At 45.6% G+C, this 26547-nt stretch overlaps 1 protein-coding gene across 3 annotated transcripts in view; it reads right to left on the bottom strand.

Annotated features, from left to right (window-relative positions):
- ATP8B1 (ATPase phospholipid transporting 8B1) overlaps positions 1-26547 on the bottom strand; it is a 113042-nt gene that overhangs the window by 49771 nt on the left and 36724 nt on the right. For 2 of the 3 annotated variants that reach the window (XM_004268044.4, XM_033424910.2), the window contains exon 2: positions 11789-11991. In XM_004268044.4, coding sequence (XP_004268092.1) covers positions 11789-11969 — 181 coding nt within the window. In that variant the 5' untranslated portion in view covers positions 11970-11991. Of the gene's footprint in view, positions 1-11788; positions 11992-22683; positions 22808-26547 lie in introns of those variants that run through there. The other variant, XM_033424909.2, reaches the window with a different exon arrangement.

The raw sequence follows: 26547 nt of genomic DNA, 5'->3' as shown, positions 1-26547 counted from the left end.
AGGCTATGGTGGCGTCAAGACGTACCTTTTTGGAAGAGGTACCTCTTGAGTGGACTCTTAAAAGCTACCCCCAAATCATGCCTGTACAGCGAGAGGAGAGGGGCGAAGGGCATTCCAGGCATAAATACAACTGTAGTGGCCAAAGCACAAAGGCAGAAAACAGCCTGGCCTGGGTTCATATGTGAAGAGCTGGGTGTCAGGGGACCACAGGAAGGACAGGAGATGAGCTGAGAGCCAGTGGATTGAGTGGGCCTGGTACGGCAAGCAGAGGGCAGGGGACATCCACCGGGGGCTTCAGGATGGGAGTGGCATGGCCAGACCGTGGTTTGCCCGGGTCACAGTAGGAGCAGTACACAGGATACATTTGAAGGGAAGAAGTCTAAAGGCAGAAGACAACTTCAGTCATGGAAGGGAGAGTTGATGAGAGCCTGACCCAGGGCTAAGGGGACAGAAATGGGGAGAAGACAGATTCAAGAGCTATAGGACAGCTGACTGAATGGGGGCAAGAAAGAATGGGGAATAAAAATGAAATCAGGAGAAAGCCAAACAGCATATGATATCACTTCAATGTGGAATCTAAAAAAATGATACAAATGAACTTATTTACTAGACAGAAGTAGACTCATAGACATAGAGACAAACCTGTGGTTATCAAAGGGGAAATGTGAGGGAGGGATAAATTGGGAATTTGGGATTAGCAGATACACACTACTATGTATAAAATAGATAACCAACAAGGACCAACTGTATAGCACAGGGAACCATATTCAATAACTTGTATTATAATAACTTATAATGGAAAAGAATCTGAAAAATAATATGTATACATATATATCGGAATCACTCTGCTGTATGGTTGAAACATTGTAAATCAACTATATACTTCAATAAAAATATATATAAATTAAAAAAATAAAATAAAAATAAGAAAAAAGTGACCCCAGGATCCTACTTTGGGTGACTGGATGAACAGAGGTGCCACAGATGTGCTAGAGAACTCAAGAGGTATCCATCTAGTTGGGGGGACAATGCATTTTCAGATCTGGTGAACTGAAGACCCCCATAGGACACAAGGGTGGAAACGTCCATCCAGGAGCTGTAGAAACCAAGCTGGAACTCCAGGCTGAGGTTCAGGTCAAAGACACAGATTTGAAGGTCCTCAACACTCAGACGTTAGTTGAAATCATGAGAGTGAATGGATTACACAGGAAGGGAGTATGGAGGCAGAACAGGAGGGGCAAGAAGTGAGCTGCCCGGTAAGAAAGGGCATAGATGCCCAATGATTTGGTGATCACAAAACCACACTGGTGACCTGACTGAAATACATTTCTTCTGGATGAGAAACTAAAGGGGAGTTGGGCTCATCAGGAGGTGTTTTTTAGGAGGGGGAGACTGAAGGGACCAGGAGAGAGGACGTTAGGAAACAGGAAGAGAGGGGATGGCTGATGGTAGGGGAGTGTAGAGCAGGCGGGATGGCTTCAAGGTGAGGGGCAGAGAAGGATAAGCGAGGGTTTGAACAGCTTTGAGTTTCTTGACTTACGAAGCACCCTCCGGAGAGCGGTGACAGTTTGAAAAGCTTTTGAGAAAATGGGAAAGGCACAAAGTATGGGCAGGTAAGAGGCTAGAGCCAAGATTTTATCGAGTTTATCTGCTTGACTGTGTGGTGTTTGTAGCATTCAGCTCTGTTGCTCCCCATTCCCACCACCAAGTAAAAGAAAAAAAGAAACTCAAAAACTGATAGACTGAAGGCAAAGCAAAAGGCCAAATGCTGCTGTTTGCTTGTGGAAAGAAAAGAAAAAACACACAACTTCACTCTTGTTCACACTTGCTACTCAAGGTGTGGACCAGGTGTATCACCTGACGTCCAGTTAGAAATGCACAATTTCAGGCCATGCTCCAGACCTGGCACCAGAAGGGCATTTTCACAAGATCCCCAATGAATTCCTATGCACCTTGACATGGGATGAGCTGCTCTTGATTCTACTGGAATCCGGGCTTTTATCCGGATGCTCAGGGCCCCACCCCCAGGGATTTTTGCATTAGACTGGGGTGAACCCAGCAAAGGTCTCAGGTGACCCTAAACTGCAGGCAAGGCTGCTATCCACTGTTCAAGAGCAGCATTTCCCAGCCTTTCTCCTGCCTCCATCACATCCATCTGAGGGTGACAAACCCTCCTTACAGCACACCTTGTCACTGAAGCAATACACTGCAGGGTATGAGCAAGGTAGGACTTTAGATTTTAAAATAAATGCCCCTCTCCTCATTGAAATCTTTATTCTCATGGTGCTTTCCAAACTTGAATGTGCCTACTAATCACCTGGGGTCTTTGTTAATAGATTCTGATTGGCTGATCTGGGAAGAGCCCAAGGTTCTACATTTAATCAGAACCCTCGTGAGGCCAACTGGTAGACCTTGCTTGAAGAGCAGGTGCATTAGTGGATTAGATGGACTATTCTGTAATGTGAGGTTGAACCTGGTGGAATTCTCCCCTTGCCTCACTCCAGACCTACTGTATCAGCGCCTCCAGGGGCTGGGTCCAGGCACCTATGGAGTTTTAAAAGCTCCCCATGTGATTCTAATGCATCAGCAGGATTAAAACCCCCTAGAGTTAGGGACTTCCCTGGTGGCACAGTGGTTAAGAATCCGCCTGCCAATGCAGGGGACGCGGGTTCAATCCCTGGTCCGGGAAGATCCCACATGACGCGGAGCAACTAAGCCCGTGTGCCACAGTTACTGAGCCTGTGCTCTAGAGCCCGCGAGCCACAACTACTGAGCCCACGTGCCACAACTACTGAAGCCCGCGTGCCTAGAGCCCGTGCTCCGCAACAAGAGAAGCCACCGCAATGAGAAGCCCGCGCACCGCAACAAAGAGGAGCCCCCACTCGCCACAACTAGAGAAAGCCCATGCGTAGCAACGAAGACCCAATGCAGCCAAAAATAATAAATAAATTTATATATATGTTTTAAAAAACCCTAGTTAGTGTCCTCCTAAGGTGACTTCTATCATTAAACACCTACTTTAGAGACTCAGGTTCCAAAGTGGCACCAGGAAAGCAATAGCTGAGTTGGGTGTCCATGAGCAAAAGAGCTTCTCACTTGAGGTTCAGTCATAAATGACATTGCTCAAAGCAAGTTCTATGAAGTGAGACAACGCAGTCTCAACACCCGCTCCGTCATTACAAATCACTCAGCCAGGAACACCCCACACAGCCTTTCGTTTACAAGCCACCAGTTCCTGCGGTGTTCTTAAGGCTGCTGTAGTGGAAGGAAGTTTATGGCTGATTAGAGAAAGAAAATAAGCAGCCAAGGTAGAATCTCCACATGGGGTGTGGGTCAAAAATTCCAAATGCATCAAATTAAGTGGAAAACAGAGCTCCTCAGCATGTTTCCCGGATTTCCTAGGATTTCCACATTTTAATGGACTAGCTTAATCTGTTTTTTGATTCCAGATAAAAATTCATGGACGCTCTAAAGATGAACGCCCTTAATTCTGTACTTTTATCTGAAGATAGCACTTTCACCAGCGAGCTAGCTGCCCTTGTTTTGTTGATGCCACATCTGGTCCGAATGTATGCGCTAAGAGAGAACTTCCCCTCTGTGTTCTGATGCTCTTGTGGTGATATCTTTAAGCCTTAACGATTAAACATTCCACCTTAAATACTGTCGACCAATGATCATTTCGCCCCTGAACAGGATTTTGATCAATGAAATTCTGAGTTGGAAAAGATTTTTTAAACAAATGCAGTTTTATATTTTCAAGCACAGAGAGCCACCCAACCCCGTCAAGAAGACAGGTCTTTGCGGGTGGGCTCTCAAGGAGAGAGAGAGGTGCGTGCCTAGCCTGCCAGCTGCTTGCAGGCATGTGCTTCAGAGGTGCCTAGAAGTGGTCCTGCAAGTGGTTTAGCATCGCCTGCACAATCTTCCTCACAGTATTATTTGGCTTTCAACAAAAAACAAAAAGATAAATGACACTAAAGCCTCTGTCTGAATCATCTCCAATTCCAAAGTTGCAGAATCAGAATTATTCAGTTCTCCTGGACATTAGTCGCATGTCTTTGCTAACTTCACAAGCACAGACGGTATGCAAACTGGGCAAATGTGTACTCCAGGAGCCCAGGGTCGGGGGCGGGGGGTGCCTGTGTGCTTATGGAGGGGCTCCTCTCCTAAAACTGAACTCACCTCTCCCTAAGAATACCCAGTCTGGGAACTAAAGTTCAGCGCGATTACCGCACGCTTAGGAATTTAAAATTCTAACGGTTCCCAGGGACGATGCTGCACCATTCTTGGTCATTTCTTACTTCATCCTATATTTCTAAGCTGCCAGCTACCCAGCAACACAAGTGGAATTCCTACAAATATCCAAAACTGGTCAAGTTCAAAACCACCACCCTCTCCTTGACCTACAAGGGGCTCCCCCCACCACTACTTATCCCCACAAACAGCTCTGTTATTCACTGAGGCAGAAGGCACCTTCTAAAGGCAGCTGCAACAGTATCTCCAATCCTGCAACGTGACCTTGTTACCCCTCCATCAAGAAGAGGTGTCTAATTTCCTTTCCCTTGAATCAAGGCTGGCCTCAGTGACTCTTCCGTAACCAAGAGCAGGTAGCACAAGGGATGCTGCATGAATTCTGTGACCAGCTTCTACTCTGATGTCTTGGGACACTGGTTCTCCAGATGGTCCCTCTAGAATGCTCCCATGGCAGCCCAGCATTATGCTGGGAGAAGCCCAGGCACGTGGAGGTGCTCCCACTGAAAGACCCAGTTGAGCCTTTGAGTTACCAGCTCAGATGCCAGACATAGGAGTAAAGAAGCTTCCAGATGATTCCAGGCCCCAGTCACCTCAGCTGTTCATCTCCATAGCTGAGGGCCCAGATATCTTAGAGCAGAAACAAGTCATCTCTGCTGTGTCCTATCTGAATTCCTGACTCACAGAATCTGTGAACATTGTGAAATGGTCATTTTATGCCAGTAAGTTGAGATTATGTTTTATGTAGCAATAGATAACTGGAATATCCACTGCGTGTAGGGCGGGGTGGTGGGCAGCTAAGCCAGAAATTATTCCTCAGGCATCCTTTGCCCTTGACCCTCCCATCTAATGGGATTTGTGAATGTCAAATCCCTAACATATGTCATGATCTGTCCCCTTCTCTGCATCCTGGCCATCTTGGTTTTGATCCTCACTTAGATTATTATCTACTCCCTTCTCCCCACTGCTGCCAATGTAGGATTCCTAAACAAATGTATGTACCCAGTGTATATTTATTGAGTGTCTATTACGTGCTCTGATGGAACAGATATGGCCTCAATTCTCATGAAGCCAACCGTCTACTGGGGAAGCTTCATCCCTACTTCACACAGTCATCCAAGGACATAATCATTAATGCCCGCAGGGTATGAAGGAAAGTGCAAGGGGCTCTGAAACCAGACGACAGGGGTCTGCTCCAGGCTGGGGGTCAGAGAAGGCTTCTTTAAGGAAGTGATGCCTATATCAAGCCCTGAAGGGTGAGAAGGAGATGGCCACAGAGAAGGGGGCTCCTCTGGTCGTGGGGAAGAGTGGATGGAAAGTCGTGGAGGAGCAAAGACTTGCTTGAACCAGGGACTGAGCGTAGAACAGGGTGAATGGGACGTGTGAATAAGCCTGCAAGTTGCAGGCAGCCAGCCAGCCAGCTCGGCCGGGAGAGGAAGATGGGGCCCAATCACACGGGCCTGAGCCGCCAAGGAAAGGAGATGGAATCAGATCCCAGTGCAGTGCCGTCTTTTGCCACCATGGAGATACGACTGAGAGGAGGAAACATAGCTACGGAGCAGCTGTGGTGGGAGAAGACCGCTGCTGCACTCTCAGCTGTGTTCCTTTCAGCCTGAACTGCTGGCATGGCTCCCTGAGGCCCTCAGGAAAGAGGCCAAACTCTTCAGCACGGCCACTGCCCCACTCCATCACTGAGCTCCAAGAATCACTCGAAGTTCCCTGAACTCTCAGCCCCTTGGGGCTTTCCTTCATGCTGCGTCGGCCTGGTAGGCCCTGCCCCTGAGACCACGGGGACCAATTTGCCTCTCACACTTATTCAGGACTCAGCGCAGGTGTCCTCACCTCCAGGAAGCCTTCCTTGACCAGGGAAGGCCTCTGAAGCGCTCACCTGGTTCCCTATTCATATCTCTGTTGAAGCCTCCGATGCTGTCAGTCACCAACGCCCGCCAAGCCTCTATGACAAATGCCCCCCACGCCTGCTGCCCTGACACCAGCTCAGAATAAGACAGATTGGACCTTGGGTCCTTGGAGCACTTACAGCTTTAGCTGGAAGATGGGTAATGTACAATCAGCATAAAATAGAAACCAGTCATTTCTAAGTTACAATGTGCTGGGTGCTGAAATGGACGGGAGTGAGATTACTAGTCCTCTGCTCAGAACATCTTCGTTCCCCCAGGCTGCAGTCCAGCTCCGCCACGCGCCACAGGCACGCCACCCTCCCTCCTGCCACAGAGCCTCTGGATGTGGTCCCCTACTCGGGAGGCTCCTTCCTCTCCCCGCCCCTAATTAACTCTTCTTCATCTGTCACTTGACAGCATGGGCATGCCTTTCCACAAGGAAGCTTTCCCTGACCCCCATCCAGGGCAGACTCTTTTGTCACAGCTCTTGGAGCTGAACCACAGGTCAATCCATTAAAAGACCAAGTCACTGCATGAGCGAGACATTTTTTGCAAACTTTAGCTTTGTTCCAGTCGCTCTGTGTGTGCGTGGGTGGACTTTTCCATAACTACAGCTCTCTGTCTTCTCTGTATGAAGACTCTTATGCCTTGCCCCCTCCCCCCGCAGGTGTGCTGAACTATCGGAGACCCAGTCTAAGGTTTTATCTGAGAACCCACTGGAGCCTAGGAAAGCCTGAGGGTGGGGTCAGCATAACTGCCCACAGATTTGCAAAAAAAAGAGAAGGCTGGAGAAGCTTGTACTAACAGGAAAGGTTTATAAGATGGCAGAGGCAGGGATGACACTGAATCACCGGAACTCTCCTTAAATATGTGGGCAAACTCACTGCTGGGAAATTAACTGTTCTTCAGCCCATCCATCTCTCCTCTCCATCCATCCACCCATTCACTCTGCGTAGATGTGGGGATGGAAGGATCCAACAAAATGAGTGACTCAGCAGCTTCAGCCTGGGGGGTGGTCCAGGGGAATCTGAATATCCCAGAAGGAAGTGGAAGGGTCAAGAAGATCTGACGATGGAAAGACGAGAGAGGAGATGACGGGTGGGGGTGATAACAGCTAATATTTATAGAGTATTTACTGCATGCCTGAAACTGTTCTCATTCCTTTACATTTGTTTTCTGACTTAATCCTCACAACCACCCAATGAAGTAGGTACTCATATCATGTCCATTTTACAGATGGGGACACTGAGGCAGAGAGAGAGGAAGTCCTTTCCTCAAGGTTACACAGCTAGAAAGTGGTGACGCCAAGGCTGAAATCCACACAGCCCGTGCCCAGCATCCTCCCTCTTCACCACCGTGCACGCTGCCTTTCAGGGTCATGTACAGAGATGCGGTACATGAAGTGGAGTAAAGGGGGTTAGCTTGCCAAAGGCAGGCCTGTAGACAGAGAACAAAGGATGACCTGGAATGGGAACATTTTAAGGGTGGAAGGAAGAGCAGCCAGAGGAAGGAGAAACAGGAGGAGTACTGAGACGAGAAGGTGTCATCACCTGCCAGGGAGGCCAGCGTTTACTGAAGGAGAGACTTTCAAAAAGGTCAAGCGCTTCAGAGCAAACAGAGGTAGGAAGAGAATGGTTGACAAAAAGCTCACTGGACTTGGCACTGGGGTTCTTGGTGATCTTTAAGACAATGTGTCCCACAGGGAGGTGGGGCAGCCCACAGAGGGGAAGGACCGGGGGAACGGGTGGATGTGATGGTAGAGAAATGGGTTTTCAGAAGCTTGGGCATGAGAACAGGAGACAGGACAGCAGCCAGAGGCAGAAAGCAGGATTCAGGTAAGAGTTTGCTGTAGGACAAGCGGTGAGTGTATTTGTAAGCCAGCCAGCGCGGAAAGAGGGGAGAGTTAACTGACAAAGCAACGGTGCCAACAAGGTAGGACACAGCTTTCTCATTCCATCCGCAGGCTCACAAGAGCGAGCCAGGGCGCACTAACGCAGAGCACTTATTGATTCCCAAGGACTTCGTCTCTAAGCTGGTTCCCGACTGGCACAGAATTACCCAGGGAGTTGACCTGGGGACACCAGGATGGTGGAGGGGTAAGCTACACAAACAAACCAGAAAAGCACCTACAGTCAAGGAATTCTAGAGTCAAGGAGTTTTAGGAACCTGTGGCTAAATAAAATTAAACTGGCTTCTTTAAAGCCTAAACTTTCTTGCATCATTTTCTGCTAATGGACAACCTTAAACTCCAATTAAAGGATAAAGAATTCTGAGTTTCTGGTCTCAGGGACCACAGAACCTTTGTGTCTGGGAATGTCTGGCAGAACTACTGTTTCTCAGAACACATTCTGGGATATACCGTTCTTGTGTGTTCAGGAAATGAGAATGTTCATTCCATCAGATGGAAACATCCCCACTCGTTTTTGTCACCAGTTGCTCAAAGGAAACCAAGGGTAAAGGGACTTTAGTAAAATCTGTGGGCTTCTTTCTTCCTTCACGGCACATTCTAACAGCAGGCTTACACCCGTTCTCGATTCTCACAGCACACAAGAAACGTCCTTCCACTGAAAAGCACTTGCAATGGTCTCTCAAAACACTGGCTTACTAAAGCTCAGTGGGGCTAAATCATCTTTAAAAAAAAAGAAAACCAATTTTCTGCACTAAGATATGGTTAAAGGACTTCCCTGGTGGTGCAGTGGTTAAGAATCGGCTTGCCAATGTAGAAGATGCGGGTTCGAGCCCTGGTCTGGGGAGATACCACATGCCGTGGAGCAACTAAGCCCGCGCACCGCAACTACTGAAGCCCGGGCGCCTAGAGCCCATGCTCTGCAACAAGAGAAGCCACCGCAATGAGAAGCCCGCGCACTGTAACGAAGACCCAATGCAGCCCCCCCCCACCAAAAAAAAAAAGATACGGCTAAAAAAATGAACATGGTTCACACATTTTTAGACATTGCTCTGCTGTAATAGGCCTGGGTCCCCAGTGTCACTCAACTGGATGGTACTTCGCAGAGTGACTCACGCTCCAGTGCTCTAAAGAAGTGAATTCTTTGAAGAAAACTGTCCACGTAAAATGTCAAGACAGACAGATTATAGTTAAAAAGGAAAGTCAGAGTGACACTGACCCTCACTGAGAAAATGCCCAAGTTAGAATATGGGAGAAAAATTAAAAGAGGGGAAGACGGATGCAGAGAAAGAAGGGAGGAAGGGGTTGGGGGGTGGGGAGGAAGCAGAGGGGCCGTAAGGGACACAGGGCAGACGAGGGAACGGAAGTAAAGAGGTCTAGCACTTAATAAATGCCCCCTCTGTGTTTGGAAAGGGCACACAGAGGTGTTAGAACAATAATATGTTTTTGGAATTCCCGGGCAATCCAGGGGTTACGACTCGGCACTTTCACTGCTGGGGCCTGGGTTCAATTCCTGGCCGGGGAACTAAGATTCCGCAAGCCGCGCAGCAAGGCCAAAAAGAAGTTAATAATAATGATAATAATTTTTTTTTTTTCCAGTACGCGGGCCTCTCACTGTCGTGGCCTCTCTCGTTGCGGAGCACAGGCTCCGGACGCGCAGGCTCAGCGGCCATGGCTCACGGGCCCAGCCGCTCCGCGGTACGTGGGATCTTCCCGGACTGGGGCACGAACCCGTGTCCCCTGCATTGGCAAGCGGACTCTCAACCGCTGTGCCACCAGGGAAGCCCGATAATAATGTTTTTTTAAAGTCACAGGCAAAGTCACTTGACAAGGGTTTTTGAAAACCACCAAATTCCCCTAGAAATATAAACCACCACTGGAAAAGACTCTGAAGAAGTCCGAGCTCCCTCAATGCCTGTGCTCTGGGGGTAGAAATCTACAAGAAACATGACCTGTGAACTGAACAATCAGAAAGTGCCCAGGGCAGCAGCATGTGAAGGCAGAGGTGGAAAAAAACAGAGGTGAGAGTTCCCGCCCACTACGTGCCCCTCTGACATTTCCGAAGGCACCCAACCCCATCCCTTGGCCTTGTCCCAGACCACACATCTGATAACATGGCAGAAAGCACCAACAGCAAAGTTCACCCCTAGAGAACTGCAGTGTCAGCTCATCAGATACCCACACGTGGTAGAGATATGAAACTCAGAAGCACGGTGGGAGAAGGAATGAGGAAGAAACACGTTATTACTATTTCGGCGATCAGCTAGAACTCCCCGTGCTAACTCGTCAGGCTACTTCAGCCTGAACGATATCCAGTCTGGACGTGTTATGACAGACGCCACATTCCTGTTCAGATTGGCAGTGATTCCATTGCACGGTAGCTCCATTATTGTGACTGTAGTGCCTTCTGCGTCAAGGCAGAAAGCACTTACACTCAATAGCTGAAAATTACAGCCAGAAATCCACAGTAAGATCTGATAATTCTAAATGTTTGATATGGAAAGCTGAGGATGGGAAAACAATAGACTTGAGACAGTGGCCTTCCCAGGTTTTGAAGCCTGCGGTGGCAGGGGGCCCTTGTGGTACATGCACGTCCCCACACAGAAGAGCAGAAGACAGGCACCATCTGACCAGAGAGCAGGAAGAATCATTACATAAGTAGGATTTCACGCTTTGTCACTTTTTCTACAGGTGAAACCTGTTGGGGGAAAAAAAAACCAGCTTAACAGGCAGCAGAATCCTGGAGGGAGAGACGGGCAGGGAGTGACATAAGGAAAGCAGGCTTCTGGCAGGCCTGGAAGGGCAGATCAGCAATGACAGAGGCTCTGGGGAAACCAGATAAAACCAGAGGTTATTCTGATTGAGGCTGGGGAGAGGTGTATGTGGAGAGTCAGAAATAAAACAATTTCCTGGAGATTTCTGTGAATGGGAAACTGAAGTTATTTAGCTGGAATGCAAGGGACCGTGGAGGAAAACATTTTCAACCTGAAATCTGAAGCAGATCTGGGGTCTAAAGAGAAAAGGATCAGCTTCCTCATGGAGCAAAGGAAAAAAAGAACACCCGTGTTTGCCGGGGTGGGAGAACCAGCAGGGAATGAAACAGAAAAGCCACAAGGGAAAAAGCAAAATCATGCAAGTCAGCTACGTTCTGTTACCCTAAATGACAGACTGTCTATGGCCATTTTCAAGAAACATCAGTAACGCTGAGTAGTTTTGACAGAGCCTGTATGACTCACGAAGCCTGAAATATTTACTACCTGGCCCCTGACAGAAAACGTTTGCCAATCCGTGGTCTAGACCCTGCCTTGAAGCTGCCCTGATTCTAGGCAGGGAGCACAGTCTGCTGCATCACAGGCTACTCGTGGCGAGCGGAGACCCATAATTTTTTTTTTTTTTAACTGGAGAGTCAAAACCCTTTTATATTCACAAATGACTGAACCAAAGGTATGGTGACTCCAAGGTTCTTGGGTGTGGTAACAAGCAAATTCTTCCACACTCAGCTTCCTTCTAAATGTATAGGCACGAAGCAAGACCTTCTATTTCCTCTGCAGAACTTGTCAGCTACGGTCCACCAGCCCTACCACACCGAGGACAATGTGTACTTTTCCAAGCGCTTCAAGTTTCATCTGAAGCTAAGAGAAGGAAGATGCCTCCTGGACCATCTGTCCTTTGCACCTGTTGCCACTGCCCTTGTGAGGACGGACGAGTACCTCATTGCCAGGTCCCAGCGTGTTACCTTTTTTGAATGGCTCCCGGTTTTCCTCTGCTTCTCTGTTAACTCGATTCTGCTCTGGTTCCACCGCAGGCCCCTGGTCTTCAAGTTCATCTTCTGTTTCATCATCACTGTAAGGGACCACTTCGTCATTAGGCTGAGAATCCTCCTCAAATGTCGTTTCTGAGTCTCTTTCTGTATTCATTCTGCTGGCAAATTGGAACTACCTGGTTTAAAAGAAAGGGAAACCACAGTGAAACATGGCTCATACCCAGTTTTTGGTTGAATTGTGCCTGCATTCGGTTACAACGCTTCTTTTTTTTTTTTTTTTGCGGTATGCAGGCCTCTCAGTGTCGTGGCCTCTCCCGTTGTGGAGCACAGGCTCCGGACACGCAGGCTCAGCGGCCATGGCTCACGGGCCCAGCCGCTCCGCGGCCTGTGGGATCCTCCCGGACCGGGGCACGAACCTGTGTCCCCTGCATCGGCAGGCGGACTCTCAACCACTGCGCCACCAGGGAAGCCCCGGTTACAACGCTTTTAACAGAACCTGACTTACTAACATGGAAATATGCCTGAATAATGATCCCAAAGTTCAAATTATCATGCAAATAACAACAAAACCATTCATTATTGATTAAATGCTTGGGTGAGAATTTACAACTGTAATGTAGCTGCAAACTTTCTTTTTTTAAGGGTATACAGGCTTTAAGGTTGTGTTTCAAATCGTGGGTCTCTACCCAGCAAAATTAATTTAATTGGTTCACAACCAACATTAAAATAAAGTGAAACAGATTTTAAAATATCAGAGTACAGCACGCATAAAAAGAGTTAGTACTGTTTGGGGAACAGTTTTACAAAACAGACACATATATACATTTATTTGCACTGTGGGTCTTAATGGAAATGAATTTCTTTTGGAAATTGTGGATTGCTGGCAAAGTTTGCACTGTGGGTCTTAATGGAAATGAATTTCTTTTGGAAATTGTGGATTGCTGGCAAAGTTTGTCCTAAGATATCTGGTTTCTGCTAACGCTAATATTCTGAGCTTTTCCTCTGTGATGCATTTAAATACAAGCTTAGGTCCTCAAACTTTACTAATGACTTCTTGAAAGCACATCCTAGCCTACTGCCTAACTGCCACCACCCACTCCCTATATTTAAAATTTGTTGTTTGTGTATACACCACTCTATAAAGTGACACTTTATAAGTGCCAAGTACAACCTCAGTTATACTTATATTAGGAAAATATTTACAGTAATACCCCAGGCTTTGTGAGGACAGACATACAGCCTGGCATTATTTACATAAGCTTCATACCGACATGTACTCATTATCATTAATAAAGGCAGCTCACATTTATTTAGTGTTAACTGCGTGCGGGGCTCCGCATGAAATGCTTTATAAACATGGCTCCTTGAAATGCCCTATACCACCCTAGTGAAGGTGGTATTGTTATTTGTACTCTATAGAGGAGAAAACCAAACCTTTGCAACGCTGGATAACTTGTACAATAATTACTGAAATTTTGAAGCAAGAGCAATTGCTTTCCAAGGAGACATCTTTTATATTCTACGTTTATGTTACAGTTCGTTAGATATTTTCATCAAGTGTTAGTTGCCTTGAGTGGAACCATTTCGCTGGCTGCATGCTTTATACCCAATCTAGCATCTTGAACATCTACATTTTTATAACCATAGGTGTACATCTAGGAAATGTTCAAATACTTATGTGAGGAATTTGTCCAATATTATTTAAAACAAAACCCAGAAGCAACGTGGATATCCAGTGATTAGCAACTGTGTAAATAAATGGTGGCATCTTCACACAATGGGACAGCGCAAAACAATTTAGATCACGGTGGGACAAGTTTTTAATGACGCTGCAAAAACCCAAACACATTTAGTTGAAAGGCGAGTTAACGATCCACATGTACAGAATAGTCCCAGTTCTTCGCAGACATTTATTCATTTCCCCAAATTTCAACAACTGCCGTGCGTGATTCTCAGTGAGATGATGCATGGAAAGGGCTCGATTTGGTATTTAGCCAGAAAGTACTCAAACGTCAGTCGCTATTATTGTTAACAATTATTTCCGTAATTAGAAAAACTGTGTTTTATAATAACAAATGGAACAGTGTGGGGAATCCATCCCTGTTGCCTTTTCCATCTCCAAAAATCACTTCTAAAATGCATCTGCCCCTCACTGGGAAGTAAAATATTAGACTATTACAAAACATGGTTATACTTAAGCACAGGCGTATTCACAGTTAAAACCTTTAGTTGCCAAGTAAAACATTTTTCCTCTCTCCCAATTTTCTGCGGGTTAGTAAATGACTATTTCTTGGGATTTTACATGTGTTTAATTGGCCCTACTTGTGGTTTTATGCTTTAGCTAATATTTTAATATAATCCTTAAAAAATTCCCAAACTCTCAAAGGCAGACTTTCACCAGAAATTTTTCAGAACAAACATAATAAAAGTGGTGACCGTTTATTGAGCACCTACTATCTGTCAAGCAGGAAAACCCTGTGAGGGAGATGTTATCTACCCATCTTTCAGATAAGGAGACTGCGGCTCAGCTAGTAAGTGGCAGAGTTAGTATCTAATCTCTTCATTACAGGGGCATAGAAAATATTGAAAAGTCTGAAAGCATCATAGAGAAAGTTTCTTTATTGTAGTACATATACACAACTAAATTTACCATTTTAACCATTTTTAAGTATCCAGGTCAGTGGCATTATGATCATTTTGTTATCATTATTGCCAAGCGTCTCCGTGCTTATTTCCCATGTTAAAGTTGGACCCAGGGGGACTTCTCTGGTGGCAGTGGTTAAGAATCCACCTGCCAATGCAGGGGACATGGGTTCGAGCCCTGGTCCGGGAAGATCCCACATACCGTGGAGCAACTAAGCCCATGCGCCACAACTACTGAGCCTGCGCTCTAGAGCCCGTGAGCCACAACTACTGAGCCCACGCACCTAGAGCCCGTGCTCCGCAACAAGAGAAGCCACCGCAATGAGAAGCCCACACACCACAACGAAGAGTAGCCCCTGCTCGCTGCAGCTAGAGAAAGCCCACATGCAGCAACGAAGACCCAATGCACCCAAAAATAAATAAATAAAATTTTAAAAAATTGGATCCAGGGAATTCCCTGGTGGTCCAGTGGTTAGGACTCCATGCTCTCACTGCGGAGGGCCTGGGTTCAATCTCTGGTCAGGGAACTAAAATCCCACAAGCCACGTGGTGCGGCCAAAACAAACAAACAAACAAATAAAAGATTAAAGATGGAATCCAGTCCGAATCCAGTCCTTCGAGGTTGAAGGAGGAGACAAACAAAAAGGAAGAGATTTACAACCACAAGCATGGGATTCAAAGAAAGCAAACCACTGCACAACCAAGCAACTCACCAGCCGAACACCTGCCACAGGCCAGATCTGGGCGGCTGACTTGGAAAGCTGGGTGGGGACCTCTAAGCTGAGCAGGAAGTTCTTTGCTGTATGTACGTGAGTGTAATGCAGACACTCATGGAATAGTTTAGCTCTGCCATCTTAGGCTACCAAAGAAAAGTTAGCTAGAAATCATTTCTTGGAAGCCCTAGGTGACATAAAGCAGCTTTCCAGGTCTAAACCATGATCTCTGTAAAGAAGGCACTACACACATGGATTTGGAAACTTTGTAATGTCTCTTCCCATCACTCCAGCACGTCACAGACACCTGTGCATTTATTCAACCTCCACTGAGCACCTGCTCGGTGCAGACTGCTACCGGAGGCACTGGGAACCAAACCATCGTCCAAGTTATTGAGGGATACGGGTAAGTAAATTATGTGTGACAGCCCCGGGACACAGCAAGGCCTGTCATTTCTCCCCAAACACGTTCCTCCAACCCATGTCTTCCTCTCCGTCTCCACGGCCACCACCCTAGTGCAGGCACCATCATCTCTCTCCTGAAATGCTGCAGGTGGAGTCTAACAGGACTTCCCACCATCCACTTCCACCCGGCCACCAGAGTCATGCCACTCTCCTGCTTAGACCCTTCCTATGGGTTATGGACTGAACTGCCTCCCCCTAAAATTCAAAGATTGAAGCCCTAACCCTCAACATGACTGTGTTTCAAGATAGGGCCTTTCAAGAGGTGACTGAGGTTAAATAATGTTATACGGGTGGGGCCCCAATCCGACGGGTCTCACGTCCTTATAAGAAAAGGATAAACCACCCAGGAGCTCTCTCTTTCTGCACGTGCACAGAGGAAAGGCCATATGGGGATGCTGCAAGATGGCGGCCAAGCAGAGAGGCCTCTCCAGAAACCACACAGGAGGCACTTTGGACTCTGTCCTTTGGAGACTTACAGTCTAGACAGGAGTCAGCAAATTACAGCCTGAGGGCCAGACTTGGCCAACCATCTGTTTTTGTAACTAAAGTTTTATTAGGACACATCCTTGCTCTTTCCTTTATGTACTGTTTATGGCTGATTTTGCACAACAGAAGAGCTGAATAGCTGTGATAGACACCGGATGGCTTCAGAGGCTAAAATATTTACCATCTGGCCCTTCACAGAAAAAAAGTCTGTTGACCCCTGAACTAAAAGAAAAGATAATAAGAGACAGCAACAAAAGAAGTGGTCAATATCAAATGCCCATGGTCACATAAAATCATTATTGACCCGGATAAATCATGCATGCTTTGGGAATGTGAAATAAAACACCAGGTGTAGTGGTGGGGAAATGTCCCTAAATTGTACAGTTGCCCTATTGATTGGGAATGGTACTATTTCAACTGCTGCATAGCTGTTTAACTAGAAAAGACACGCAATTCCAAACGCCTGAGGTAACAACACACCCGTTTCCTGTGAGGAAGCTGTGGTCACGCACCTGCCAATACCCAGTTCAATGCAGTATTTCATCATTAATCCATGTGCTTATAATCTCGACATTGGATATAAATGTGAATAAATATTAGAGCAAGGAAGCAAAAGATTTATCAGGATTTTTAAAAAGTCATCAATGTGATTTAGCATTCAAGGATTCTTCTGGTCACATGATCTTAGGGAAATGTCCTCAGCTCCTGCTGGTCAGGCTGAAAAGCAGCGTGATTAATTGGAAAGAACATAGGTCTGGATTCAAACGACGGCTCTACCGTTCACCACTTTATTACCATTTTGGAAGCTCATTTTTCTCATCTGTTAAAAAAAAGGGCAGAGGAGGAAGATGCCTTATTTCCCATCCTGCCTTCTGCAGTATTCAGCCCTCTTGGTCATAAACCCCAGAAGACAGGAGGGGTAAACGGCAGGATTTCCAAATCTGAACCGCTAACATCTATCACTTGCCATCTTTAGATAATTGGCTCTGAAATGCTTGTGAAGTGAATGAATTCATGAAATTCTCTGTTCCCTTTGTGGAGGAGGGGGTCTGAAGGAGAGAGAGGGAAACCCAGGCACAAAGAAATACCTTTCTGCCTTTGCAAGAAAACTCTGAAGTCAGAAGTAATGAAAGCACAAACTTTTGTTGCTATCACAAGGTTGCTAGATTCAAATGAAGGGAAAGGAGGAACGAAAAAAGTTGAGTTCTGCCACTGCTAGGGTCTGATCTGTACACATAACACAACTCAGAGGCTGGGGAAGGCCAAGAGTCCCCGAACAATGATATCCCTGGGGTATAAACTGATTCACGTCCGGGATGACTCCAGCCTAAGCAGGAAGTAAGATTCACAATATTCATTTTTGTTCATTCTTCATCATCTTTTTTATGGCTCTTTAAAGTCCTCAGCAAGAAAGGGTATTTCTGAAATGGAATTTTCCTCATTTCATTTGTCTATTTTTATTATTATTATTATAGATAATGCAAAGTATTTAACATATCTCACGATATAATAAATTTGTGTATTATATTTCTATATGCTCTGTGCTATCTATGCATGTTTTAGTTACATGTTTCATACTAAATATAATAAATTACAACTCTGGGGGACTTCCCTAGTGGTCCAGTGGGTAAGAACCTGCCTTCCAATACAGAGGATGCAGGTTCAATCCCTGGTTGGGGAACTAAGATCCCACATGCCGCAGGGCAACGAAGCCCGTGTGCCACAACTAGGGAGCCCACGTGCCACAACTAGAGAGCCCTGTGCCACAACTAGAGAGCCCACATGCCACAACTAGAGAGCCCCCATGCTGCAACTACTGAGCCCATGCACTCTGGAGCCCACACACCACAACTAGAGAAGCCCACGTGCCACAACTACAGAGAAGCCTGCGTGCCGTGACAAAGACCCAGCACAGCCAAAAAATAAAAATAGATAAATAAATAAATTACAACTCTGGCAGGCAGAATCTAAGATGCCTCCAATGATCCCACCACCTGGTGTTCATGCTCTTGTGTAATCCCCTCCCCGTGAGAATGGACTGGACATAATGCCTTGCTTTTTTTTTTTTTTAAACATCTTTATTGGAGTATAATTGCTTTACAATGGTGTGCTACTTTCTGCTTTATAACAAAGTGAATCAGCTATACATATATAATGCCTTGCTTTTAACCAATAGAATGGGGTGTCTTGTGCGTGATTAGATTATAAGAGGCTGTGACTTCCTTGTTGCCAGCCAGCTCTCGTCCCCTCACCCCTTCCTGGCTTTGATGAAGCAGCTGTCACACGGAGAGGCTCATATGGAAAGAAACTGAGTGGGCATCTGGCCAATAGCCAGCAAGCAACTGGGGTCCTCAGTCCAACAACCCTTAAGGAAATGAATTTTGTACACATACAGCATCGTGACTATAGCTAACAATACTGTATTGTATAGTTGAAAGTTGCTAAGAGAGTAGATCTTAGAAGCTCTTATCACACGAAAAAAAAACTGTAACCATGTGAGATGATGGATATTAACTAAACTTACTGTAGTAATCATTTCACAATATATACATACAGCAAATCATTCCGTATACCTTAAACTAATGCAATGTTATAGGTCAATTATATCTCAAAAAACCAGAACAAATAAGCACATTTTTTGAATTTAAAAAAAAAGGAAAGGAATTTTGGCAACAACCACAGGAACTGGGAAGTGGATCCTTTCTCAGTCCAGCCTTCAGATGAGACCCCAGCCTGTGCTGACACCTTAACTGCAGGCTTGTGAGAGACCCTGAAGCAGAGGAATCAGTTAGGCAGTGGTCAGATTCCTGATCCACAGAAACTGTAAGACAACATACGTGTTGTTCTACGTTTTGGAGTAATTGGTTGTGCAGCAATAAATAACTAATACACATACCATTAATCACAAATAATAAGAATTCTATGGTAAGGCACCTAATATGGCTGGTATTATTTCCAAGTAATTCCAAAGAAGAGTCCCATCCAAGAGGCAGCAGAAATCTCTATTCTCATAGTCAGTCCAGACACATGCCACACACTGTTTGGAATCTGCTCAACACTCTTTTTTTTTTAATTAATTTTTTTATTGGAGTATAGTTGATTTACAATGTTGTGTTAGTTGCTCAATACTCTTGAGAGTAAAATCTGATAAGCTGGACGACCGTTGTAATTAGACCAAAAAAACTCATGAACCAACAGTAATAAAACCTACCTAAAGCAGCCGCATAGCACAGGGAGATCAGCTCGGTGCTTTGTGACCACCTAGAGGGGTGGGATAGGGAGGGTGGGAGGGAGGGAGACGCAAGAGGGAAGAGATATGGGAAGGGAGTATAACTGATTCACTTTGTTATAAAGCAGAAACTAACACACCATTGTAAAGCAATTATACTCCAATAAAGATGTAAAAAAAAAAAAACCTACCTAAGATCTAGATTAAATTCAAACTTCATACTGTTCTAGAAACAATACAATTACTGTTCCTAGGACAAATGGGGTTCTAATTTTTATTTCCTCCCAAACTGAAGCCTAGAAAACCTAGAAGCCTGGGATAATTAACACAAAACTGAGGGACCATTAATATCACCGTTGTAGGGACAATTCAGCCAGGGCCTTTACTCATGATAGAAAAGCCTTCTCTGGGTCCACAGCTTTATCCTCTGTTCCTCTGAAAGTCCACCCAGAGCCCTTTGCCACAAAGGAAGACCGACCTCCAGTTCACATCACACACCTCTGACGGCTACCATTTAAAAAGGTGCAGGGGAAACCTCAAAACTTTGACCTCTCGAGAAGGGCGGTTTTTTTCATTCTCCTGATAAAACTTAAAGGATTTCTTCGTGATACTGTCATCCCAACTCTGTCATGGGCTCCCCAGCATATCCTAGTAATGATGACTGCTTCCTGTTACCACGAGGTTGCCCCTTACCGTTCACTCCTAAGTATTTTCACATACATCCTCTCTCACAATTGTCGTGGAATTATTCTGAGACAGGTGGCCAGGTGCTATCATTGCCATTTTACCAATGAGAAAACTAAGGTGGTTAAGGAACCCTCCCAAGGTTATTTAGCTCCTAAGCGGTAACATAGATTGGATGCAGGCCCCCTTACCGCATCCCCGGCTCTGTGCTAGGTGTGGTGCAGTACACGCACTGGGGCTTCAGAGTGGCATTCAGGCTCCACCCAGGAAGCATCAGAGCCCACTCCCCGACTGCAAGTGGCAAGTGCTGTCCTTGTCTACAGACCAACTTAGAGCCTCCTAGGTCACAAGAAAAACGTAAGCAAAGGAAATGGAGAACGTGACAAACTAAAGCCAACTCTGGCATCTACAGACAGGTCTCTCCTTCACGGATGAGTTGTAAAATTTTAAAAGCTTCTCCCTTGGGCTTCCCTGATGGCGCACTGGTTGAGAGTCCGCCTGCCGATGCAGAGGACACGGGTTCGTGCCCCGGTCCGGGAAGATCCCACATGCCGCGGAGCGGCTGGGCCCGTGAGCCATGGCCGCTGAGCCTGCGCGCCCGGAGCCTGTGCTCCGCAACGGAAGAGGCCACAACAGTGAGCGGCCCGCATATCGCAAAAAAAAAAAAAAGCTTCTCCCTTTATGTCACATTAGAGTGTATGGAAATCAATAATCATTTCCTAGCTGTTAGGAGCTGGGCAATGTGTGTGGGAATCACAGAGGGGAGCAAGAACTCTGCATGGATGGGAGAGACATTTTCAGGAATGAGGAACAGAGTGAAAACAGCGGCAGGAAAGTAAATATAAGGCACCTGCCCAGCTGAAAGATTTAGGGGGGATTGGGGCAGAGCTCATGACAGGCTGGTTGGAGTCATCTTCCCCCCCTACGAGGACCTGACAAGGCTTTATTCCAGGCAGTGGACAGAAGCACTGAACGTATCTGCAAGGAGAGACATCCGATCTGCCCGGTGCTGCAGCAGGATGAATCTGATAGCGGAGGGAGTGTGGGTGGCCAGGAAGGTGAGAGCCAGGCAGGGAGACCATCCAGGGGTCACAGTGGACACTGAGAATCTCCCAGGCACGCCTGTCACCGGTAAAGCCAAGCAGTTCGGCCCTATTACCTCTGTGGCCACATTCAGCAATAGCGCTCAGCGTGTGAACGTAGCCGCTGCCAGAAGGAACACAGGCCCGAAACAGGGTGGTGGCAACTAGAAAAATGTGTTTCAAATTAAGATTGGGTGGGGCTGCCATTCTTTTGTCTGGAAAACTAAGAAAAATAAACAGAAGACTAGAATGGATTCCTGTAGGATAATAATGCCAGAATTCCCCACAGGTTGACTTTGGAGCACAGCTTCAATCCACAGTGTGTTTTGATCATAAATACTGCAAGTTACCAGGAGAAAAACATTGTTATTTTTACATTCAGGCGTCATCCTTACTTGTTAGGGACAATGGTCCCATTTTACTTCATTACTATTGCCTCTGTGATTAGGTTTTTCACTTCTATTCGTGCTTAAATAATATAAAATCACTGGGGCTTTATATTTGACAGTTGCCTGGAAGCCAAACCTCCAAGGGAAATAAAAAGTTAGTCTGTCGAGTTGAATTCATTTTAATGTTTGAAGAGTCACCGGCCTATTGATGGATGGATGCAAGTAACAGAAAGGTTACACTACAGGGTATAGGAATCAGCAGAATCTTGCAGAACGGAATATAAATCTTAAACTTTTCATTCTACAAAGAGACAATGTGTATTCCCCATTCAGATTCAATAGGAACTGCTTGTTTGAATAAAAGGAAAGAAAAAGGTCTGATGTAACACGTAAATGGGAACAAACACACAGGAAAAGATTACTCTTGCTAGCAATCAAAGAGGGGCAAACTGATGAAAACGTAAGACACCATTTTATGCCTATTAACAATATTCAATGACTACATCTAGTGCTGGGCAGTTGTAAAGCTGAGTGAATTCCCTCTCTCTCTCTCTCTCTCTCTCTCTCTCTCTCTCTCTCTCTCTCTCACACACACACACACACACACACACTCACACACACACACAGGCCTCCTGCTGCTGACACTGAAATTGGTACATTCCAATGGAAAACAATATAGCAACACTTTATGTCCCAATAACACTAAAGATATTTATAACATGTGACCCAATAATCTCATTTATAGAAACATTTCCAACAGAAACAATTCAACAAGTAAAATAACTCTATTCACAGAAAAATTTTGGACTGTTGTCGTCAGCTATATAAAGCGGGAATAGAAACCATCTGAAAGTCCATCAGGATAATGGTTTTATAAATTATTATATTAGAGTATCCATTAAAAATGACAGTCCTAGAAACATAGGAAATGCTTTAAATACAACATTAAATTGGGGGAAAGACAGAAATCATAATTGTGTCCTATTACTGCAGCTTTGTAAATAACACATACATGTGTATTTTGGAAAAGGATTTTTGCTCTGGAAGAAGAAACCCACTGTGTGTTTTTCTTCTAAAGTAATCAACAACTGATAATACCTACCCACCCCTTATATCTGAAGACTGTTCAGCAGTCACTTATGTGCTGGGCTCATTTCATGAAATCCTCACAACATACCTAAAAAGCAGGTATTATCCTCATTTTGCAGGCTTTATAGAGGTTAGGTGACTCCTCCAGGGTCACAGAATGAGATTTCAACCAGGTGTGTTTGCCCCCAAATCTCTTAAGGTTTGTCACAGAGCTGTTTAAAGGGAGAGAAAAGATGTCAGGGTATCAGGACCATGCCCACCCACGCTTTCTTACTATCAATCCTATCTCTTTGCAAATGATTACAAAACCAAAAGCAAGAGCGAAAGCAGGTTGCTTTCATCCCGAGGTGGTCTGAGCCCTGAAAAGGGAAGGTTTGCATGTCAAGGCAGGAGAGATGAAACCTACCTTTTTATCTTTCGTATCAACACACCTTCCCGGTGCATTAGTCAATATAAGATCCCAATTTTCTCCTAAGGATCATGAAATGCCATGAAATCTAGTCTGGGCCCATTTTTTCCCTTACAGCCCTCTGTGCCAATGGAGACCCCAAACTATCGACCTTCACTAAACTTCCGGGCTTCACGCAATAAAAACAACAGACCTCAAGAGCCCTGGACAGAGGTCCAGTGACAAAATGATTTAAAATGTTAGTTGTTCCTCATCCCATCATAATAGACATCCGAAAGGTCTGTGGCCTCAACTGAAAATACGAACTCCCTTGTGGTACCTTTTTATATGTAAAGATGTTTTATATTTTCCAAATATTCATCTGTAAATACGTTTCAAGGTTTAAATAGACAGTATGTAGGATTGATACATCAAGGATGATCAGGGCACCTACTTGGTATCTTTTCAAGACACTGTCATGGGGACTTCCCTGGTGGCACAGTGGTTAAGAATCCGCCTGCCAATGCAGAGGACACGGGTTCGACCCCTGGTCCAGGAAGATCCCACATGCTGCGGAGCAGCTAAGCCCGTGCACCGCAACTATTGAGGTTGCGCTCTAGACCCCACGAGCCACAAGTACTGAAGCCCGCGTGCCTAGAGCCCGTGCTCTGCAACAAGAGAAGCCACCGCAATGAGAAGCCCGCACATCGCAACGAAGCGTAGCCCCTGCTCGCCACAACCAGAGAAAGCCCAAGTGCAGCAACAAATACCCAAAGCAGCCAAAAAAAAAAGACACTGTCATGGTTTCATGAATGTCTATGCCTGGTCACAGAGTCTTACTTCTTGGTCCATTTGAACATTAACATCTTCACAAATTCTGGGTCCCAGAAATTGAAGGGATGAAGGGCACAGCTGATATTTCATTACTGTCTCCCCTGCTGTATTTAAAGTCAGCTTAGAGGACACAACTTAGATTACAAACTCTTCCCAGACAGCTGACTTCACACCCAAAGTTTTGCACCAAGATCACACTGCAAACACATGGTTAATATTTTATATGTCCCTTGGAAACACGTTTGGTTTGAACGATCTCCAGGGTTTCCTACAGATGGCCAGCGATTCTAACTATCTGTTCTGGCTTTCAGATTTTTGGACAGGTCAATTAACAGAAGTGTCTAAGTTTCTACAGATCTGATAGGTTTAAGGATTTATGAGAATACTTATAGAGCTTCCAAAGCTTCCAGTGTTTTCCTGGGATGATGGTGGTAAGTGTTTAAAGGTAGCTGACTTCACATTCTGTGTATCAGTCACTGAGCTGAGAGCTTGGCATGTACTATTTTATTTCATTTGCTGAGGGTCAAACTGTTATCCCCATTTTACAGATGAGGAAACTGACATTGAGAGGTTAAGTTCTCTGCCCAAGGGCATATAGGAGGTACATGGGATAAAATTCCTTATTGAAAGTCTATGCTTAGTCGCAACACTCAGTGCCTTAATTGTACCTAAGAGCATCACCATGGGGTAAGTTGGAGAAGAGATAATTAATCCAATTTATAGCTGAGGAGACGTATAACTAAGAGACGCACAGTTAACTTTGTGTTGGAGCTAGTATGGGCGTGTGCCCAGCCAGGATGCCCTCGACGTCCTCGGATGTCTCCACTCAAGGTGACCTCTGAGGAAACTGAGCAAGGGGGAGGGGCATAAAATGGAGGTCACTACTGGTAAGCGTGGGTTCACCCTTACAAGAGAATTCCTCGCTGTCACCTAGAATCCGGGTCTCTGACTTTATATGAAATGCCTTTTGCCCTCTGTTTACCTGGGAGGAAGAAGGTCCTTGGAGCTGCCTGGCTCCTGCCCTCTACCCCATCCAGCCCCCTACGCTGACAGGTCATGTGGTGTCCCAAAGGCGCCCCTTGGCAGTGTCCTTAGAAGAGCCCCTGGGGCAGAGGGGCTCAGTAGTTCAGCCGCCGTCTCTTTTTTTAAAAAAATAAATTTATTTATTTTATTTTTGGCTGCACTGAGTCTTTGTTGCTGCACGCGGGCTTTCTCTCGTTGCAGCAAGCAGGGCTACTCTTTGTTGCGGTGCACGGGCTTCTCACTGCAGTGGCTTCTCTTGTTGTGGAGCACAGGTTCTAGGGGTGCGAGCTTCAGTAGTTGTGGTGCACAGGCTCAGTAGTTGTGGTGCAAGGGCTTAGCTGCTCCACGGCATGTGGGGGTCTTCCTGGACCAGGGCTTGAACCCATGTCCCCTGCACTGGCAGGTGGATTCTCAACCACTGCACCACCAGGGAAGCTAGCCATCTCTTTTAAATCTATGGTGTACTGTAGAATTTTTATTTGAAGAACTATGGCTTTCAAAAAAAAGATAAAATGACCACTGCCTTGGCCCATTCTCCCAGGAACTAAGAATGAGAGATGTGTGTGATATCATGATTTACAGTAAGAAATACGTATTTGGTGTTTGTCCTGTTCCTGGGACAGATCTAAAAACTTGGAATCTCCTAAGTGGTGAGAGTTACAAAAGTGTCTTCTGCTATTTAATGAGGTGACTTTAGGAAAGCACCTAGGGATTGGGAAATGGGCTACAGGTTGAATCAATCACCAATAGCAATGATTTAACCCATCACATCGATGTAATGAAGTCCCATTAAAGCCCTAAAGGAGAGGTCTGAAGAGCTTCTGGGTTGGCGAACAGGCAGAGATTTGGGAAGAGGGTGAACCTTTCCCCATACCTTGTACAATGCACCTCTTCCATCTGCCTACTCCTGAGTTATAGTCTTTTATGATAAACCAGTGATCTAGAACAAGCAAAATATTTCAGTTCTGTGAGCTGCTTTAGCAAATTAATTGAACCCCAAAAGGGGGTCATTGGAACCTCCCATCTATAGCTGGTAGGTCAGAAGCACAGGTGACAACCTGGACATGCCACTGGTGTCTGAAGTTGGGGGGAGAGCAGTCTTGTAGGACTGAGCCCTTAACCTGTGGGGTCTGAGGTTAGCTTCAGGTACGACGGATAGTGTCAGAATTATGTCGAATTGTAGGACAGCCAGCTGGTGTTAGAGAATTCCTTAGTGGTGTGGGAAAAGCACACACACATTAGAATTGGGTGCAGAATCGTTTAATGTGACTCATCCGAGTTCCCACAGCTAGTCAGGGTCAGGCTGCCACTGCAGGGACCTACAAGGAGTAGGGAGTTAGCCCAGCTTGCAGGCAACGAGGAAGTGCATTCCCCGTAGAAGAGTCAAAAACAGTAGCAAAACCAACTAAAAAGTCATAGTTTTTCTTACATTATTATCACCATGAATGGATGTCAGTGACAAAACACTCCTCCTCTCAAAAATCTTTTTGTTGTAGTTCCTGCTCAATTTCAATAATATATAGGTAAACTAAAAAAAAATACTACTTAGCTACAATAAATGTGGGATTCTATGGAAGCTAATTCTGAGAACTCCTGGTTACACAGCCCCCCCCAACACCGAAGTTCAGGTGCATGTGTTGTTGCAACAGTAGCTTTGAGGCTGGCTTCCAGCAGTAAGTGTCTTCCAGCCTCTGGTATTACATATGC

The sequence above is a fragment of the Orcinus orca genome, chromosome 15, assembly GCF_937001465.1.
Source record: "Orcinus orca chromosome 15, mOrcOrc1.1, whole genome shotgun sequence".
NCBI classification, from domain to species: domain Eukaryota; kingdom Metazoa; phylum Chordata; class Mammalia; order Artiodactyla; family Delphinidae; genus Orcinus; species Orcinus orca.
The sequence above is the reverse complement of the archived record's forward strand: the minus strand, read 5'-3'. Positions and strand labels throughout refer to the sequence as shown.